Raw genomic sequence first — 18,275 nt, forward strand, 5'->3', positions numbered from 1 at the left:
GATTATATAGGACTCAGAAAAAGCTTAGATGTGGCTAGAATTTGATAAAACATTTTGTGCAGGGTGCCAGAAGCAAAACCAATTATTACACCCAATTGATCATAACCACTCTAAATTTGACTATTCCCCGAGCAAAATTGTGAGTATTAAACACGATAAAAATTGAAAATATCCATAAATCATTTTTCTTCTGGGACAAGTTGGGCTTTGTGTAGATGTTAATCAATACAAATTCACAACTCAACCCAATTCAACCCAATCCAAAGTGTCAGATGAATAAGAGCACCGGTTCGGCCAGCAGGCGAGCGAGCCAATAAAATATTTTGATATGGGGCAAAAGCCGCAAAAATATAAAAGACTTTTTAGAGAAAAAAAAAAAATTTAATTTAATTTTGAGAGTTCAAAGAAATTTCTTACAATTTAACCTCTAAAAATAATGACTTGTCCCGTGTGAAAAAAATATGCGCTTTTTGAAAGACGGATTTATAGTTGTTTGTTTCTCATGCGGTTTGTAGAAAAAAGTTTCACCCTACTCATTCCTTGGGTTTTTAAGAAGGAATTTTCTATTCAAGTTATGGAACCCTACTCGAATAAAGGCTCTCTTTGTTATAGAATTACTTTTATATATTATAATTCAAAGCGTCTCTCACATAAATTAAGTACAATCTTAACTAAAGAGTCTAATGTATATAAGATAATACTTTCTCCTTACAAGCCAATTTTAAAAAATTGAATTCAACTCAAAACTTACATATAAGAACACTTATATATAATTTTTCCTTCCCAAAGAGGAGAGAAACTGTAGAGAATCACTGTCTGCAGTAATGCATTTGCACTCGCAGGTGGCTCGTACGCCGCGCTACTCGACTCAATGACGCGTTGTATAAATTGGTTCCAGAGACTACAAAAACGAGCCGCTCTTCCTTCAGATCTGTTATTTGGAAATGAGCCAATAAGTAGATAATTAAATTATACATTAGAACCTATAAAACAAGTTTTTTATTTAGAGTTTTTTTCTTTTTTAATGTTTTTCTGGGCAATTAGTTTCATAACCTTAAAAGGTTACTGCTAGCAAGATTGGAGACCAAATCGAGGTTAAAAAAAGAAAAAAAAAAAAAAAAAAAGGCCCGAAAGCCCTGCACGCTCGATGGGAATCCACCACGTGGTGTATCCCTATTTGATTGACCAGTTGAAAAGGATTAAACTATGTGAGAGTGACAACCATGTCCTTGGAATACAAGTTAATGATATAATAATAGGGGTTCCTCCTAAAATCCTGATACACTCCACTTCCCCTTTATTCGTCGCACATGGATGTTTCCAGAAGATCTACAAATATTTGGTCAAAAAAGCAGTCCAATATTATGGAAAATTCAAACTATATATCGACTTCCCACCTGACTTGTGTCAGAAGTCTAAAATAACTTATAAAAAAATCAATCCACCAAGCCAACCCGATTGGATCGGTTTCGGATGCACGGGGATTTCAACAACCCCAAATTAAACCAATGCTTGCATTTGTACTACTTAAAAAAAAAAAAAAAAAAGAAAAGGCTTTCATTAGCAAAACTATTATTCTTTATTATCCTTTCCTGCCAATAAAAAAGAAAAAAGAAAAATAAAATTTTCTTTCCCTTTTTTAACAGGAAATTATTACTTATTAAGTAGCACTTAATATGTATTATTTAATTTTTATTTATCAAAGGCAACCTGGTCACGTGGTCCATTTGATCCGTCTGCATCGCCAGCTCATTCACTGCTAATTTACTTCTAAGTCAAAGCGCGGTCAACCAGACCAATACATGCCAACTGCCAAGCCTCTCTGGACTCTGCCACTGCGTCTCTCTCTTTCTCTCTCTCTCTCACACACAAAAAGATGAATTCTTCACTGTCCAATTTGATGACGTTCATCGTTGCATAGCCTCACATTTACTCACTTTCTTCTTTCGAAACAAAATAAATCTCCCTTTATATATATATATATGTTTGGACATTTACGGTGAGTGAGTAAAGTGTGCCATGCATGCTTCGATCATCACTGATTCACTGCAATATTGCTATTCTTGTGAATATTACCCACGTCATTATAGCGTTGCATTATGCATGCTAATCCTTTTAGAATCTTGTGAGTTTGCTCCTTCTGTCACATTTAAAACTGAATATCTGATGTGAAGATTTCTCGGAATCCATATATGACAAGTGTGAAGAAACTTTTGACCATGGTGAAGAAGATTACAGTAAAAAAGGCCACTTTTCTTGGAAACTTCGTAAAAGCTCTTCACCAATATTTCATTGCCTTATAAACAGAAAAATAGGGGGATTGGTTCAAACAAAAAAAGGGAACCTTTTTATTTGTTTATTTAATGGGAAGAATGAAAGAGAGGTTCTCAGCAACTTCGCAAACATCGAATGAAAACATTATATGATTTAATGGCCAATTTAACATGTCAAGACAAAACATCTTATCATGGCATGCGAATTGCGATGTGCATGAATGTCCAAAGAAACAGAGGAAAAAAAAGAAAAGAAAAAAAACATAAATCTCCAACCCCATAGGCCCTTTTAGATATAAATACAAATATATGGGTTGTAACAGTAGAAGAGGGGTCCCTACTCCTAGTAGAATTTATTAGGGTTTATTTTGGTTTCACTCTTTTTCATTTCATGTTGGTTTGAAAGTCCATGGCATGCTTAGACATGTACAACTCCGAGCATAAGGGTCACCACTGCGCTCCAATGAGCCCAAGAATCTCCTTCTCCAACGACTTTGTGGATATCCAGCAGGCCGCCAGCAGGCAAGAAAGGAGCTCCAGAGATGCGCCAGCGTCATCGGATTTCGAATTTTCCGTGACAAACTATTCCATGATGAGCGGCGCCGACGAGCTTTTCTTCAAGGGTAGGTTGTTGCCCTTCAAGGACAATTACAACAACCAAATGCAGAGGACCACCACTCTCAGGGATGAGCTTCTTGTTGATGACGACGACGAACACGTGTCGATGAGGCCGCCGAAGGGGTCGACACGGTGGAAGGGGCTTCTGGGTCTGAAGAAAACCCACATTGGGTCCAAGAAAGCTGACAAGGGTGAAGCGTCCGTCGAAAGAAGGCCTGATTTCGTTCGTGAGGAGGCCCATGTCAGCAAGGCTTCACAGGTGAAAAAAAAAAAAAAACACACACACACACACACACTTTTTTGCTTTTTTACTTTTTTGTATTTTTATTTTTGGGTTTGTCTCATTAATTTGCTTAATTCCTTCATTGATCGCAGGAGCTGTAGAACTAATGGGGTTCGAGTTACAGAAATGTGGAGATTGGGATATAGATACTTAAAAGGTGTGTGGCATTTTTTTTGGGAAGGAGAGGCTAGAGTGATAGTTTTCTGTTTGGACAAAACTTAGAGAGGGTCCTGATCTGATCTGAATTAGTAGGTTGGTTTTCAACTTTGGTGGATTTTTTTTCTTCTGAGCTTTCAACTTTGGTAGATGTTTGTCCGGTTTCGCTGCTTGGTGTAAAAAATGATTGCAGTTGAACTTGTCTCATGTTTTTTTTTTTTTTTCTTTTTTTTTCTTTCAATTTTGTTAGTAATTTTCTCCTTGTTCAATGGTGTTATGCATCTTCCTCTAAGATCTAATTGTACGTATCGCTCTAGCTTCTATGAATGGGGAGGTGGAAGAACTCTCCTTTTAGCATTTTGTGCACAGAAAGAGGGAAAGCCTCACCGAAGATGTTATTGTTAATTACTCCTACCTCCATGTGAGAAGATGACATCGCCAACATACTGAGATTCTAAGGTATCTTTTTAACTAGGAAAAAAAATAAAAAAGGGGTGTTCTGGGGAAGGGGTAGTTTGATAGGCAATGTGCTATAAATGTGACAGCTAAGCCACCGCTGTTCATAGTGTAAAAAATCAGTGTGGTGTGGCAGTGCATTGGGGTCCGGTCCGTGACCAACATAAATGGTCTTACCCCATCCGGAAAGGAAAAGCATAGGTACTTTAAGAGCAGGCTCCAACTCACCTCCTTTATTTATTTTTGGTCCAACTCACCTCCTTTGTTTCTCTCGTTCTACTTCTTTAGCTGTCAACTAATTGTGATTTCTTTTACCAGCATTTCCACCTTCAAAGGCTTTTTTTTTTTTTTTTTTTTTTAGGTGTAGGGGAAGGAGAAAACATGAACGAATAAGCATTATAGCCACAACTAAAAAAGAAATCATATTTACTTCGTATGTATACCAAGAAGGTACAAAGGTTGTAACCCAACCCAACGCCGTAGTAGAATCGGGACTAAGCACTCACTCTCTCTCTCTCTTAAGGGGGTATGAGAAAAATTGATACATTTTCCAGTTTCGACAGTAAAGCAGTAATTTGCTCATGATAAGCCGCTACTGTTACACATGGGAGAATAGAAGTATAATAAAAATGGTAGGCAAGCAAGCCAGTAAAGTTCCTCTCCACCACATGCATGGTGTTCAACTATTGCGAGTATCTAAAGCCCCTTCTCACACAGCTCCTACAATACCAACATATTAATGTTACTAACTGTTAGTTATGTCAGAAATTTATCAAATCATACAACAAAGCATGGCTGGTCTTGTTGTTTTAAGATACAGCGGGAGATTAGAAAAAACATATCCACAATGCATAACTGAAAACACAAAAATATATACATTTGGCGCTTAGCATGGACAATGTCACCATGGAGCGGTAGCCTCTACCTGGAACTTGAACTCGTAGCTTTCAGCTTTCGACTTCATGTTATCAATATAGGCACCAAATCCATAACAGGCTTCCTTTAATTCCGATAGTTTTGCTTCAATATTCCTTATTTCATCTTCTGCGCAACCTTGTTCAGTTCTAGCTTCGAAGTACCTCCTTGTATTTGTGGCACTTTCTGATTCATAGGCAAGGCTTATAACCCGCCGGAGCCGAGAACGTAAGAACCTTACATTCATGCCTAAATGCTCAAAGGCTTGCAAAGTCTTGTCCCAAGCAGAAAATTCCTCTCGAGAGGTGGTAAGCTTACTAGCTTTTATGGCATCAGCAATATTGACAGTCTCGGAAATAATCCCAACAACCAAGATAAAATTGATGCCGTTTACTAGACTGTCATGAAGAAATGCCTTCTGACTATAGCAGAGCTTGTAGTATTTCTTCCGAACATCCTCAGAGAACTCAGAATCCATACAAATTCCATCTACTAGAATGCAGAAATTCTTAAAACTTTTGATGTCTTTGAACTGGATAGCTGGATCCGGCAACTTAAAGTCTTCCAAAACTTCCGAAACAACCTCCTCACTTTCGTTTTCAGATTGTTCTGCTGGCGGTCCAAGGTTAGGAACAGATCTCGGCGGGTCAATCTTTTTCTTCTTTTCTAAGAGACCATGAGGCTTTGGCCGTTTCCTCTTGGTATTACTGGAACCTATTGTACCCATCCGCACCCAAGAAGAAACGTTAAAATAGTACAAAATGAAATGTTAACTTCCTGAGATGCATGGATGATACTAAAACTTTAAACATAGACAAAAGAACTTGCCTGCAGAACTTTGTTTTGTCTGAGCATCCAAATTTAGTAGCACAAGAGCCCCATCCACTTCAGTTAAATCATTTGGTCTTATTATGTAAACCTACGCAAAAGATTGATATACATTACAAACAGTTATCCTAGATCTGAATTATCATTATAACAAAAGAAACAAAAGTATCTTGAAATATCAATTTTCTCCTGCAGATAGTCTCAGTATGAGAAAGCTACAGATTAGCAAAATTAAAAAACTTAAAATTACTCTCTCTCTCGCTCTCTCTCATCAATTATAATGCACTCTAACTATGTGGGGATGGGTCCCTTAAAGCAGCTTTTCCTAAATTATCCAATATTGCTCGTTTTAAGGATGCTTCTACGGTAGATTATTTGGAGTTTATTAGTGATTCTCATTAATGGAAAGTTAATTTTATAAGAGCAGCGCAGGACTAGGAAGTGGATTTCTTTACTTTGTTCTTCAATTTGTTGTGCTCCTTCTGATTGAGACGGGGCAGTGAAGACAAGCTCTGTTGGGCCTCTTCCAAGAAAAGGTTGTTCAATGATAGGACTCATGTTGCTTAGAAGAATACTAGGCAGAAAAAGGTTTCCTTGAATGTGACGTTCTTTGCTTGGTCGGCCATATTAGGGAAGATTCTCACTACGGATAACATAAAGAAACAATGTATCATGGTGATAGATTGGCGTTATATATATAAGAAGAGTGAGAAATCTGATGATCGCCTTTAACTCTATTGTGTGGTTGCTAGTGCCTTAAGGGATTCTATTTTCACTCTTTTTGGGTTAGACCGGGTAATGCCTAGACTTGTGGTAGATCTCTTCCCATGTTGAAGAGGTAAGTTTGGTAGTCTTCATAGAACACCATTGTAGAAGATGGTTCTATCCTCCATAATTTGGTATTTTGGTGTATCGATCTTGAGAGAAAAAAATGACCATAACTTTGATGACCGCAGAAGGATGGTGGTGGAATTAAATACTCTTTTTTTTTTAATACCTTATACCACTGGATGGCTGCCTATGATTACTTTCATATTTTTAGCTTTCATTCTCTCTCTCTCTTTTTTTTTTTTTTTCCTTTTTTTGCTGGTTAGGTGTTTGGAAAGCTTATCCTTTGAACAGACCAAAACCAGCGGAGCTTTCATGTTCCATAGAAATACACAGGCTAAAGTGGCAGTATGTTTCTTGTTTCCGTTGTGATTAAGGATCATGGATTAGAATACTTGATGCACTCTCATCCCTCAGGAATCATTTGCTTTATATCCAAAATTCTAAGACTATTTATTGTAATTATGGAAGGAAACATTTTTATTAGGGAAAATTACAGTTTACCCCCCCAAAGTTGACAGCGTTTTTCAATTCGAACATTAAAGTTTCAATTTTTGCAATCCACCCCCACAAAGTTCCAATTTTTTTCAATTCGACCAATATCATCCCAAAATTCCCATATTGCCCCTGATTTATTTATTTATTTATTTTTTATGAAAACGAAAACAAATTTGGGGGTGCAAAAATGACTAGATGACCAAAGAGCCACCCCGAATTTTTTTTAAAATTTTTTTTATAAAAAATAAAAAAATAAAAATTATGGGCAATATGAGAAGTTTTGGATAAAATTGATCAAATTGCAAAAATTTGAAACTTTGGGGGAGTGGATTGCAAAAATTGAAACTTTGGTGATCGAATTGAAAAACGCTGTCAACTTTGAGGGGGTAAACTGTAATTTTCTTTTTTTATTATTTTCTGAACATGCATCACCTTTCCCACCCTCAACTATATGGTTTTCTTTTAAACATTTCTAACATATCCCTCAATCTTCCTAACATGCCAGACTTGTTACTTTGACCAGTGTTCACTCCATTCACATGTAAATAAGACTACACAAGATACAATGAATTTCCATACATTAACTCATAAAATTATTTAACGATCATATCATCTTGACATGTTATAACAATATCTAGAAGTTCCAAACAGACATTTACAATATAAATATAATTAAAAAAAAAATGTAAATCATCACCTTAAATTTGGTAGGTTCAACTAATTGGAAGACCAAAACATCTCCCTCGAGCAATTTGTGTGCAGCAGAAAACTGTCTCCAACCAGCACTCAATCCAGTCTTGCATGCAATGTATTTCAACTCATATTGTTTTCTAGATTCATCTTCCAAAATGACTGTAGTATCCTTACCTGGTAAGTATGCCTTGCAGAACGCCCCGGGAAGCCCCTGTTATTTTGTTTTATAAAAAAAGAAAAAGAAAAAAAGATGTAAGCTAGATATGTATAGTTTCATCAGTAGTATTATTAACAGGATTGGGGTTTTCTAGATTTTTTAGATAATTTCATGGTGGAGTTCTTGAAATCTTAACCAAAATGGTTGGAATTTTGTCATTTTGGTGTTTATCACCCTTAGAGAATCCTGAAATTTTCTTTAATTGATTGTATATCAGAAAGTTGTATGTTAAGATGGCAAAATTTGAACCAATTAATTTAAGACAAGCAATAGGATTTCAAAAATTCTACGTACTGTATGATTATTACCCTAGTAAATATAAATATTTTCTAGAGAATCCTCATTGTAATGAGCGGAATTCAAATTCGTGCAATTTTAACAAAGCTCACCATCCAAAAACAACTAGCAACATGTGATCTGACCAAAGATTTGACAAAGCTAGGGTATTCTTGTGGAAGATTCAACCGAAGTTCCTCAGCTTCAAATACCGCCGATGACCTGGCTCCACCAAGTCCATCCGCAGCTTTACCTTTCATAGAGCTTCAAGTAAAGCATAGCACAGAACCAGCATTGTCACCAAGCATATCCACCAAATGCAAGCACAAATCATTGAAGCACATCAAAATTAAGCATCTAAGAGACCTTACTAACCTTATCACAGCCTTCATTGCCTGACTTGTCACAGCCTGCTCAGCATTTACAAAATTTTCCAATTAATCAACAACTCCAGTTTGTAAAAACAACAATTCCCTCTCATTTATGCGATTTTCGTTCCAGAAACAAAATTTTCACACAAAATAAACTGATTCTTGAATGCGATCTCCATTCTAATGACGAAACCACTAAAAGAGCCATAATCTTCGCAAACCAGGCAACGCATTTCATTGATTCGAATAAGACACTACTACACACATTTGAAGCAAATGAAACGCTTACATGCTTAACCATCGATTCCGGACGCTCTTTCTTGAAGCTCGAGAGCGCTTCCTTTTTATCCATTGGCTTCTTTTGCTTGGCCTGTCAACAATGCACCAAAGCTACCACCAAATTATGAAACGAAACGGTGATAACAAAAACACACACAGACACAGAGAGAGATTGGAGCTTAACCGTGGAGGAAGAGGGCCTGGACTTGGGATTGGGAGACCTGTACAGCTCCGCCAGAATTACGTCGTCCACGTCCGTGGATTTCATCATGATCTCCTCCTCCTCCCACGACGCCGTTTCCATCGGTTCTCCCCTCACCTTCTCTCCCTTTTCCCTCTTGACCACTCGATCCATAATCACAAACTTCTCGGCAACAAATGTAAGTAAAACGGGACTAGAAATTGATTTTTTGGAACCTGAAAGAGAGAGAGAGAACCGTAACGTTCGTGCGTCGTGACCTTTATTGCCTGCCTGGCATTTCGGGTATATATATATATATATATATGCGCGCAAATCCGCTGGAATATTTAAGATACGAGCAAATTTCCCCTGTATTTAAATTCACGTATATTTTTAATTTATATATACATTTTAAAAATGTAAAATAAAAATCAACATATATTAATTTAATAGATTAAATTTAATTTTTACGAATACTATAAATATAAATGATGATTATTGATGTTTACACAACCTTTAACAGTGAGATTTAGCGGCATAATCTATTTTTTGTTTGGAAGGGCCGGGCGTTATCGCACGGTTTCCGCGGCAAGAGTGTCTGTTTAAAACAGAATCTGAGTGGGTTTGGCTCCAAGTGGACGCGCGGAAGACATTTTTAACTGCTCTTGAAGATCTGTAGCTTTTTTGGAATGTTGTAACTGTCTCTCTCTCTCTATTTCTGAATAGGACAGCCATTTTACCGTGGTTGTAAACTCTTTTTTTTTTTTTTTTTTTACATGTTCACACAAAGGAAGAGAATGAGAATTCGAACTAATGACTTCTGTTTCATGAGGCGTAGTCCACTGCCGATTGAGTTACCTCTTGAGGACTGTCGTGGTTGTAAATTACGGTAACTAGCAATGTAACAAAAAATGTTCCACATCAAGCTCAATAAAATGACTAAGAGCATTCCCAATGGAAAATCTATATTTTTATGTAAAATGGCTCTTCAAAACTCACTTTTATCTAGTTTAATTAAGCCATTTTTAAGTGTCTCCACATCCGATTAGCTAAATTTCTAAAAAAAAGGTGGGAAAAGATTTGGAAAAAAGATTAAGCAGGAGAGAGAAACACTAAAAAATAAAATGGCTCCCTTAAGAAGTGCTGCTACATTTAACTTTTTTTTTAGCTCTTCTAATCAAATATTTATTTTACATATATTTTTGGCTCATCCAATGTGGAAGGTTTTTTGAACATTTGAAGAGTTACTCTAAATAAAAGTAACATTTGGCTCTTCCATTGGGAATGCTCTAAAGATTTGTGGAGCTAGAAAAATGAGTGTAGCTCAACAAATCCTTATTTATATTAATAATAAAGTAATATTGTTCTCTCTTTTTTGGGAACAGGAAAAGTAGATAAATAAATAATATTTTAAATAAAAAAGTGAAAGTGAATAACTAAACTATTGAGCCGAATGTAAGTTATTTGAAAAAGTTGATAGCTAAAATAAAAAATAATAAAAAAAAGTGTTTTTAAGCTATATGTTTGTTGAGTCGGATATGATTTATGAGTGCTTTTAGGTTAATAAAATGACAATAAATTACTCTTAAAAATATTTAAAAAATATGTGAAATATGACACTTGTTACTAGGTTGAAGGAAATTTATGTCCAATAAAAATTATTTTTTTAAAAAAAAACAGAGGTTGAAGTTATTTACCTGGGTTTGGGCCGATAACATTGTGGTTTGCGTGAAGCTGCAAATTCAACATCTACTGGGCTCCGAAGAATCAATGGGCCCCTTAATGGTATTTCCCAATCCAATGAGAGATTATCCTAAAAAATGCGTATATTTATTTGAAATGATCATTTTATCTACTTTTAATCAAATAAATGATCTATGGTTGTCAATATATGTTTTAGTAATAAAAATGTAGAGGTTCTCTGGGGTATCCTCAACTGGTGAGGGTGTATGTTCCCTATAATCCCTACATTATTGTCCAAGGTCTAAATTTTCTTATTGATTTATCTGTAGGTCAACTCAAATGTTCGAAAATTTCAATCTCTTAGTTAATATTTTGTTGACCAATCCTTCTTGATTCACATCTTTATTAAAATAAAATAAAAGTCTTTGTAACTCCTTAGAGCATTTCCAATGGAAGAGCCAATGTTACTTTTATTTAAAATAGCTCTTCAAATGTTCAAAAAATCTCCCACATTGGATGAGCCAAAAATATATATAAAATAGATATTTGATTAGAAGAGCTAAAAAAAAAGTTAAATGTAGCAGCACTTTTTAAGGGAGCCATTTTATTTTTTAGTGTTTCTCTCTTCTGCTTTATCTTTTTCCCAAATCTTTTCCCACATTTTTGTTAGAAATATAACTAATTGGATGTGGAGACACTTACAAATGGCTTAGCTAAACTAGATAAAAGTGAGTTTTGAAGAGCTATTTTACATAAAAATATGGCTCTTCCATTGGGAATGCTCTTACACACACAAAGATCCTGGAAATATATGCATATATATATATATATATATATATACATATTGTTGACAAAAATTAAATTAAATAAAACCACGTTTTAAAATCATTATCAAACACTTAAAAAATTAAATAGAAAAAAAGGAAGGTGGGTCAAAATAAAGAGAAGCAGAAAATGCCAAAGGAGTAGGAAATACTTGACGTGGTAATATTCCTCCGCCACGCAAATGCGGAGTTGACCCCATTCCCAGTCGGATCAATGGCAACGAGGTGGAAGTAAGATGTCCCTTTTAACAATTGATTTTCTGCCTTTTCTATTTGGGTTCTCCCAATTTTTTCATCCTCGTAATCCTTTTTTTTTTTTTTTGGTAACAATCCTCGTAATCATTAACTACCAAAAGAAATTAAAGAATCATCAAAAGTACTAAACTCCATCGATATATGCCAAATTCCTCTGGTTGTTCACATTTTTTAAATGGTATTTTTATTTTTTTTTTTTAAATATTTTAATCTGACATAAATCTTTTTGAGTATTTTGTGAATTCTTTCAATGTTTTTGTTTTTGTCTTTTTTTTTTTTTAAAAAAAAAAAGAAAAAATATATATTATCAAACAATGTCAATTCATTGTTACACTACAACAAATCAATCTTACCCTTTTTATATTTTCTTTTCTAAGCCCGTAGTAATCGGAAGAGGATTTTTATAAACTAGTTGTTGGAATTTTATAAAAATTTAATTAACTTAAAAGATGGAAGTGCACGGCTCACCTATTCTGAACATTTTAAATAAGTGGGTGCGAATTTATGTAAAATTAAAAATAAAAACTAATTTGAGGATCCCAATCCTCACCAATCACCCCTAACTACCAGAGTGTCAAGGTAACGTGGGCTGAACTGGACCGACCCAAAAAGTTTGTCAAAATCAAACTCAATATTCTTATTTTTTACATCACATTAATCACTTTTTATTACTATTTAAATAAAAAATCATTACAAAACAAATTTTTTCACTTTTTAATACAAAATATTTTTATTTTTTTTTGTCTCACATTAATCAATTCTATTATAATTCCGGTCATTTTCTTTTTTTTCAAGCCATTCGCCAAACACACCATAAAACCCTAAACGCATTATTGTGGGCCAGCCAGCCTTTGTGGCATTTTCTGACATGTTTGTGCGCTGTCTAGGTGGCTATTCCCTCCTGAGCTCCCAAAAGCCCCATCAAAACGGTTCGTCAAAAGGCGTTTTATGTGCATATGTTATTTGCAATTGCACGCCACATAGTACATGCATATATTTGACCAGGGATTCGGTAGTACCACATGGCCAACAGCTTAGGACCTATATATAAAAAGCTAAAAAGTTTTTTTCTTAAAGAAACAATAAGAGAAAGTATCACAAAGGTGATAGTTGCATGTAATAATGCTATACAGCCTCAATAAGAGCCGTTGGATTCCGAGTTCTGGTGATGGTGGCATGTGATTTGTACTACGTTGTCAAGAGCTCACAGGTTAAGTCCTGCAACGACGGCGCAGGGAAGGAACGAACAAACAACTTTGCTCCAAATATAGTTTCATTTTCTTATATATATATATATGTGCAGTGAGTATTGTTTCCTAAAATCCTGGTGTAATTGATTCTTATTGGGTTTCGGGTCTTGTTCTCTTTTTTTGTCACCTTCTTGCAGCACACGTCTCTCCTGTCGCTTTCTATCTGTCTCATATATCGATAGTTCTTGTACCTTCTGTTAACTTCCAATTTTAGTTGCGCTTAATCGTTTTCAGAAGCTGTTGTTGTCAATTTTTGGTCAGTAATATCTGTTTCATGGTGCTATATATTCTTGTTCATGCGATCTCTGGGGTATGGATTTGCCACCCTCTTATAGCGGCTGGCTGAGGATCCTCTATGTGGTTTTTGCTTTCTGCTCTGCTCTGTGTCTGGGTGCTCTCAAAGGTTCCCCTTTCTCATTCCTTTTTCAGTTTTATTGTTGTATTTTTTATTTTATTATTATTTTTTTTAATTTCCTTGCATTTTTTGATATCATCAATTTATGGTGTATTTTGTTTTGTGGTTCTAAGTTCTAATCTCTCTGTTGGATTTTTTATTTTTATTTTTATTTTTCATGTGAATTTGATAATGGGTTCTTCAAATCTTTATTGGTTTTTCATTAAGTGTTGCAGGTTTACTTGTGGGTCCTATTGCTGGTCTAATACTGGTAATAGGGAATGTTGGGGTAATTCTTGGTATGTTTCCTGCACATGTTGCCTGGACAGTTTACAGCCTTATAAAGTAATTACCTTTCAAACTCCTTTTTAAGAATCTCTTCAATAACTGTATCTTCCTGTAGTGATTCTAATTTAGGTTATTATATGGTTTTTGAATTTTTTTTTTTACCTGATTCAGCAAATGGTGTGGGGTGTGGTAAATACAGGACTAATAGATTTGATGCACCGCTTAAAGTTGCTATCTTGATAGCTTTACCAGCCTTATTTGGATTATGGCTGGGTCTAAGCATTGCTGGGAGTGTTCTTGTGGGAGTCGGCTATGGGTTCTTCACTCCCTGGGTTTCTACCTTTGAGGCCTTCAGGCATGACAATGAGTCCAAGAAATTCTCACATTGTATTGTGGTAAAGTTTTGGACAGGCCTTTTTCGTTTGAGCTTTCTGTCGCTTTTTGCTTGTTCTTTTTGTTTCTGAAAGAAAGAAATCGACGTTTGTATTAATTACATCAATGAATTCTTAGGATGGAACATGGGGAACCATTAAAGGAAGCTGTACTGTGGTCAGAGACTTTGCAGATATATGTTTTCATTCATACCCACTTTACTTGGTGGAATTACGTGAATCTCCTGCTTCAAATGAACTTCGAACACTTAGGTAATGGTGCTGTAATTGATGATATTAACTATAGTCCTTTTTCTTTTGCAATTCAGAAATAACATCATATCTTATGTTATGTTCCAATTGGTTCCTGAGACTTGGGAGTATATTTTTATTAGGTGCTGCTGAAAAACTACGGGAGATTGTTTGCAACTTTTTCAACTGTCAAGATTTAATTTCAAGTTTTCCATAAGAAAGAGAGAGAGAGATTAAATCTAAACTGTTGAAAAAATTACATGCAATTTCCAGTGATTTTTTTTTAGTACCTAAGCCAAATCCTTCAATTGAGCTTAAATTAGTTTGGAGCCCAAACCAGCATAGGAATTAAATATATGTTGCTCTTACTTTCTTTTCTATGCAACCAAATGGAACACAAGTTTAAAGGTTAACTTTATATTGTTGGAAAAATGATGAAAACAAAATATTGGGGGGTTGAGTTGATCATCCTTATTGAAAGCAGCAAGGCTGTCAGAACTTACTCTTTGGAACTATCTTACAGGTTTATTCATATACCTGCATGTATCACTGCTGGGTTGATGGGACTGATCGTGGACATTCCTCTTTATACTGCAATTGCTATTGTAAAGAGTCCATATATGTTGTTCAAAGGCTGGTTCAGACTGGTACATGATCTAATTACCCGAGAAGGCCCATTTCTTGAAACAGCTTGCGTCCCCATTGCTGGTTTGACAATCCTTTTGTGGCCAATTGTTGTTACGGCGAGCATCTTAATGGCGGTTTTTTCGAGCATTTTTGTTGGATTGTATGCATCAGTTATAGTATATCAGGTTTGTTTGTACTTTGGTGTAATCCTTTATATTCAAACCTTGGCCTTTTAGTGCTATTAAACTTACCCATAAACTTTCTTGTGGATATAGGAAAGATCTTTCCGGAGAGGTGTAGCTTATGTGATTGCAATGGTTGCTGAATTTGATGAATACACAAATGATTGGCTTTATCTTCGAGAGGGGACTATTCTTCCAAAGTAATCATTTTCCCCTTTGTTCTCCAAAGTGTTTTATCATTCCCATTAAGCTAAACTGCTAGAATTCCTTTTTTCTTTTTTTCTTTTTTTTTTTAAAAAAATTTTAACGCTGATAATCACATCGTGTGCAGCCAGGCCCCTGTATCGAAAGAAATGTGTCCCTCAATCATCTGAATTTTCTTTTAGAGGAAATCACATGAATGGAGGCATAATAGGTTCTTTTTCTACAGAAGCACCTGCAATGCTAGTGCCAAGTATAGCCCATTCAAGATCAGTTATGGAGACCATACAAGAAGTAAAAGTGGTGCAGGTGGGCTTTTATATTGTGAGGCAGATGTGTGGCTTTCCTAGATTTTATTTTATATTTTGACTGTGTTATTCAATAGTTACTTTCTTCCTCATTTTGATAAAGCTTGACTTGTACAGAATATAACTTTGACTAGTACAGAATATAACTTTGACTACAGAGATATCTGATCATAGGAAAGGAACACCATATCAAAATTCTTACTATTTTGTTATTCTGAATAGAGAAAGGTAACTTAAGAGAAATTTGTTTCCCAAGAGTTTTGTTTGAACACTAGCAATGTGATTTATTCTTCAAAGAATCCTGTCTCACAAAGAAGCTCTTTGACTGGTAATACCAATTATAACAAGTTCTAAATCATCATCAAACTGCATATTCCTAAATAAATAAGAGTGCCTCAAGTTAAAAATGGCAGAGGCATCTTTCTGAATTATAAAAGAGCTATTTGGGAATTAGCACTCTAGCTTGTTATATTAGAAGATGAATGAAACAATTTCTTGTGTTTTTTTTTTTTTCCCAAAATGCAACAGATCTGGCAGAGTATGATGAGGTCCTGTGAAATGAGGGGGAAGGAACTTTTGGATGCTGATGTAATTACACCAGCTGACCTCTATGAATGGGTGAGGGCAAAGAATAGTGATGAAGCAGCCGTTATTAGTGTTGGTTTGCCTTGTTATTCTCTCTTGCAGGCTCTTCTCCACTCTATCAAAGCCAATTCGGGTGGTTTGTTGCTTCTTGATGGTGTTGAAGTAACCTACTTGAATAGACCAAAGGACAAATTGTTGGACTGGTTCTTTAATCCTGTAATGGTCTTAAAGGAACAGATTAGTGTCATAAAATTAGAAGAGGATGAGGTGAAGTTCTTGGAGAATGCAGTTCTATTTGGAAGCAATACACAACGTATGGAGGCTTGGCAAAATGGCAGTTTAGCACCTCAAGATGCTCTCAGAGCTGCTCAAATCCAGGGCATTACTAGAAGGTATAAACTCTTTCTTCATTTCAACTCCACGTAGTTAGAGCAGCAAAACTTCCAATATACTTGTGCCTTTTAAGTTCATGTCTTCTTAACAACTGTTTGATTGTTGCAAAATTATAGAAAAAAACAATGAAACTGTCTAGAACTTCCTTTGTTGTGATGTTGTGTTAAATCACCATTTATCCCAAAAGCTCAAGTTAATATGAAATGATAAATTTAATCATTTATTTAATATCCTAACACTTCCCCTCAACAAATGAGATACAACATGTGAAATATTTATCTAAAATTGGGATGAATTCTAGAGTCAAAGTTCGAACTCATACCTCTACTTTTATACTATGTTAAATAACGACTCATCCCAAAAGTTTAATCCAACAAAAAATGATAAAGTTAATCATTTAATAAATATTTTAACACGTCAAAGCATGCCGTGGGAACAAAACTTAGGAAGCCTAACTGGAATCTTCTGGAATTGCACAGCAATTAAATGGAGATAATTAATGATTTTCACCTTGCTGTCACTTTGTAAGCCTTGAGCGATAGGATTTTGGCCTAGAAAATGGAGCTACTCTGTCTTCCTCCCTCCCAACTGCTTTAATCCAAATGCAGCTAATGCAGAAAATGGAATTATCACTCCATATGATGTAGAACTTGAAAAAGCAACTGAAGAGATCTTCTCTTACTCTGTTTCTTCTCCTAGTTTAATGTATTCTAATAATATTATACTTTGGCAGGATGATTGGAATGATAAGAAGTGTATCAAAGTTTCCTACTTACAGGAGAAGATTCCAGCAAGTTGTGAAGGGTCTAATCTCGTATTCCCTAGAGAAGGAGCGTTCTAGCAGATCAACTTCATTATGTTCAATTGCTTCATTTTAAGATATGTAGGATATGATGAACTCAAACCTATGCCTTCTGCTCTTTGTCAAATTGCTTTTAGCCTGCCAATTTCTTTAGGTTTCTCAATTGCTGTAGAAACTTATTAAGTTTGGAAATTATTGATACTGAGCAACCATTAAGAACATGCCATTGAAAATGCAAAATGCATGATAAGAGACAAAAGCTTAATGTGACACCTCAAAAAGATAAGTTTTACAAAATGTCCGTAAATACTAGGTAAGACATGTTTTATTTTCGAGTGATAACGTAAATGTGATTAACGCGCTTGTTCTTTGGTTGTTACAATTAATCAGTTTAGATGAGAACCTTGTGCGTGACACCTAAGATCTACACTGATCTTTTTGAATTTCGTAGCATATAAAGAAGCAATTTATTCAGTCATTACAAATTTTACCGATGAATATGTTGTTCAAAAGTGAGAATCATACTAGAGCAAGAGCTTTAGAGTAGTTTTTCCAAACGCTAAACGGAATAGAGAAGTGTTACTTATTTCTAATTTTATTCTTAAAAGTTGTTCTCAAATAATGTGTCAACATTTCATGAGATTTATTATTTTGATAAATGTGTAACCAACTCATAGGATGGTAACACATCATTTGGGAACTAACTTTTGTATAAAAAATTTGAGATGTTTAGCATTTCTCAACAGAATTAACTGTTTGTAACACATTTGCCTTTTCCTTTTGTTTTGGGGGTAAATGGGCCATGGCATCTTGGCCCAATTTTCCAGAAATCGGGCTTGAAAACTTGGGTTAAATCACCCACAGAAGCGAAGTTGTAATGACGGTAGACAGACTGTATTGTGTTTTGGGCCTCGTGAATATACCAAGACACAAGATTTGGGCCACTGGGTTTTCTTTGTTTGTTGGTATCCGGTTTCCCGAAGTTACA

General features: G+C 35.3%; 3 protein-coding genes across 3 annotated transcripts; 2 read left to right on the forward strand and 1 right to left on the reverse strand.

Annotated features, from left to right (window-relative positions):
* The first annotated feature begins 2,587 nt into the window (after window positions 1-2,587).
* Window positions 2,588-3,745, forward strand: LOC132188347 (membrane-associated kinase regulator-like protein). Its single transcript, XM_059602771.2, has 2 exons — window positions 2,588-3,150; window positions 3,267-3,745. The coding sequence occupies exons 1-2, from the start codon at window positions 2,683-2,685 to the stop codon at window positions 3,273-3,275; spliced, it is 477 nt and encodes a 158-aa protein (XP_059458754.1). The 5' UTR covers window positions 2,588-2,682; the 3' UTR covers window positions 3,276-3,745.
* Window positions 3,746-4,559: 814 nt separating this feature from the next.
* On the reverse strand, window positions 4,560-9,105 carry LOC132188473 (B3 domain-containing protein Os01g0234100-like). Its single transcript, XM_059602932.2, has 7 exons — window positions 8,876-9,105; window positions 8,702-8,782; window positions 8,417-8,451; window positions 8,155-8,305; window positions 7,553-7,759; window positions 5,530-5,620; window positions 4,560-5,415 (listed from the first exon to the last, which is right to left on the reverse strand). The coding sequence occupies exons 1-7, from the start codon at window positions 9,044-9,046 to the stop codon at window positions 4,688-4,690; spliced, it is 1,464 nt and encodes a 487-aa protein (XP_059458915.2). The 5' UTR covers window positions 9,047-9,105; the 3' UTR covers window positions 4,560-4,687.
* A 3,964-nt stretch (window positions 9,106-13,069) lies between these two features.
* LOC132187625 (putative membrane protein At3g27390) lies at window positions 13,070-17,514 on the forward strand. Its single transcript, XM_059602001.2, has 9 exons — window positions 13,070-13,287; window positions 13,515-13,623; window positions 13,766-13,961; window positions 14,077-14,210; window positions 14,713-15,001; window positions 15,092-15,198; window positions 15,334-15,508; window positions 16,036-16,484; window positions 17,219-17,514. The coding sequence occupies exons 1-9, from the start codon at window positions 13,197-13,199 to the stop codon at window positions 17,361-17,363; spliced, it is 1,695 nt and encodes a 564-aa protein (XP_059457984.2). The 5' UTR covers window positions 13,070-13,196; the 3' UTR covers window positions 17,364-17,514.
* The last annotated feature ends 761 nt before the right edge of the window (window positions 17,515-18,275 follow it).

The sequence above is a fragment of the Corylus avellana genome, chromosome 6, assembly GCF_965113065.1.
Source record: "Corylus avellana chromosome 6, dhCorAvel1.hap1.2, whole genome shotgun sequence".
In the NCBI taxonomy this organism is placed as follows: domain Eukaryota; kingdom Viridiplantae; phylum Streptophyta; class Magnoliopsida; order Fagales; family Betulaceae; genus Corylus; species Corylus avellana.

What these genes read in the sequence shown, in the direction of transcription:
- LOC132188347 (XM_059602771.2), top strand. Translation starts at nt 2,683, where the DNA reads ATGGCATGCTTAGACATGTACAACTCCGAGCATAAGGGTCACCACTGC.
- LOC132187625 (XM_059602001.2), top strand. Translation starts at nt 13,197, where the DNA reads ATGGATTTGCCACCCTCTTATAGCGGCTGGCTGAGGATCCTCTATGTG. An exon ending in CATCAGTTATAGTATATCAG is followed by an intron (nt 15,002 to 15,091) that starts GTTTGTTTGTAC and finishes TTGTGGATATAG; the next exon opens with GAAAGATCTTTCCGGAGAGG. An exon ending in AAGAAGTAAAAGTGGTGCAG is followed by an intron (nt 15,509 to 16,035) that starts GTGGGCTTTTAT and finishes AAAATGCAACAG; the next exon opens with ATCTGGCAGAGTATGATGAG.
- LOC132188473 (XM_059602932.2), bottom strand. Translation starts at nt 9,046, where the DNA reads ATGGATCGAGTGGTCAAGAGGGAAAAGGGAGAGAAGGTGAGGGGAGAA. An exon ending in CGGAATCGATGGTTAAGCAT is followed by an intron (nt 8,452 to 8,701) that starts GTAAGCGTTTCA and finishes AATGCTGAGCAG; the next exon opens with GCTGTGACAAGTCAGGCAAT. An exon ending in GCAATGAAGGCTGTGATAAG is followed by an intron (nt 8,306 to 8,416) that starts GTTAGTAAGGTC and finishes CTTTACTTGAAG; the next exon opens with CTCTATGAAAGGTAAAGCTG.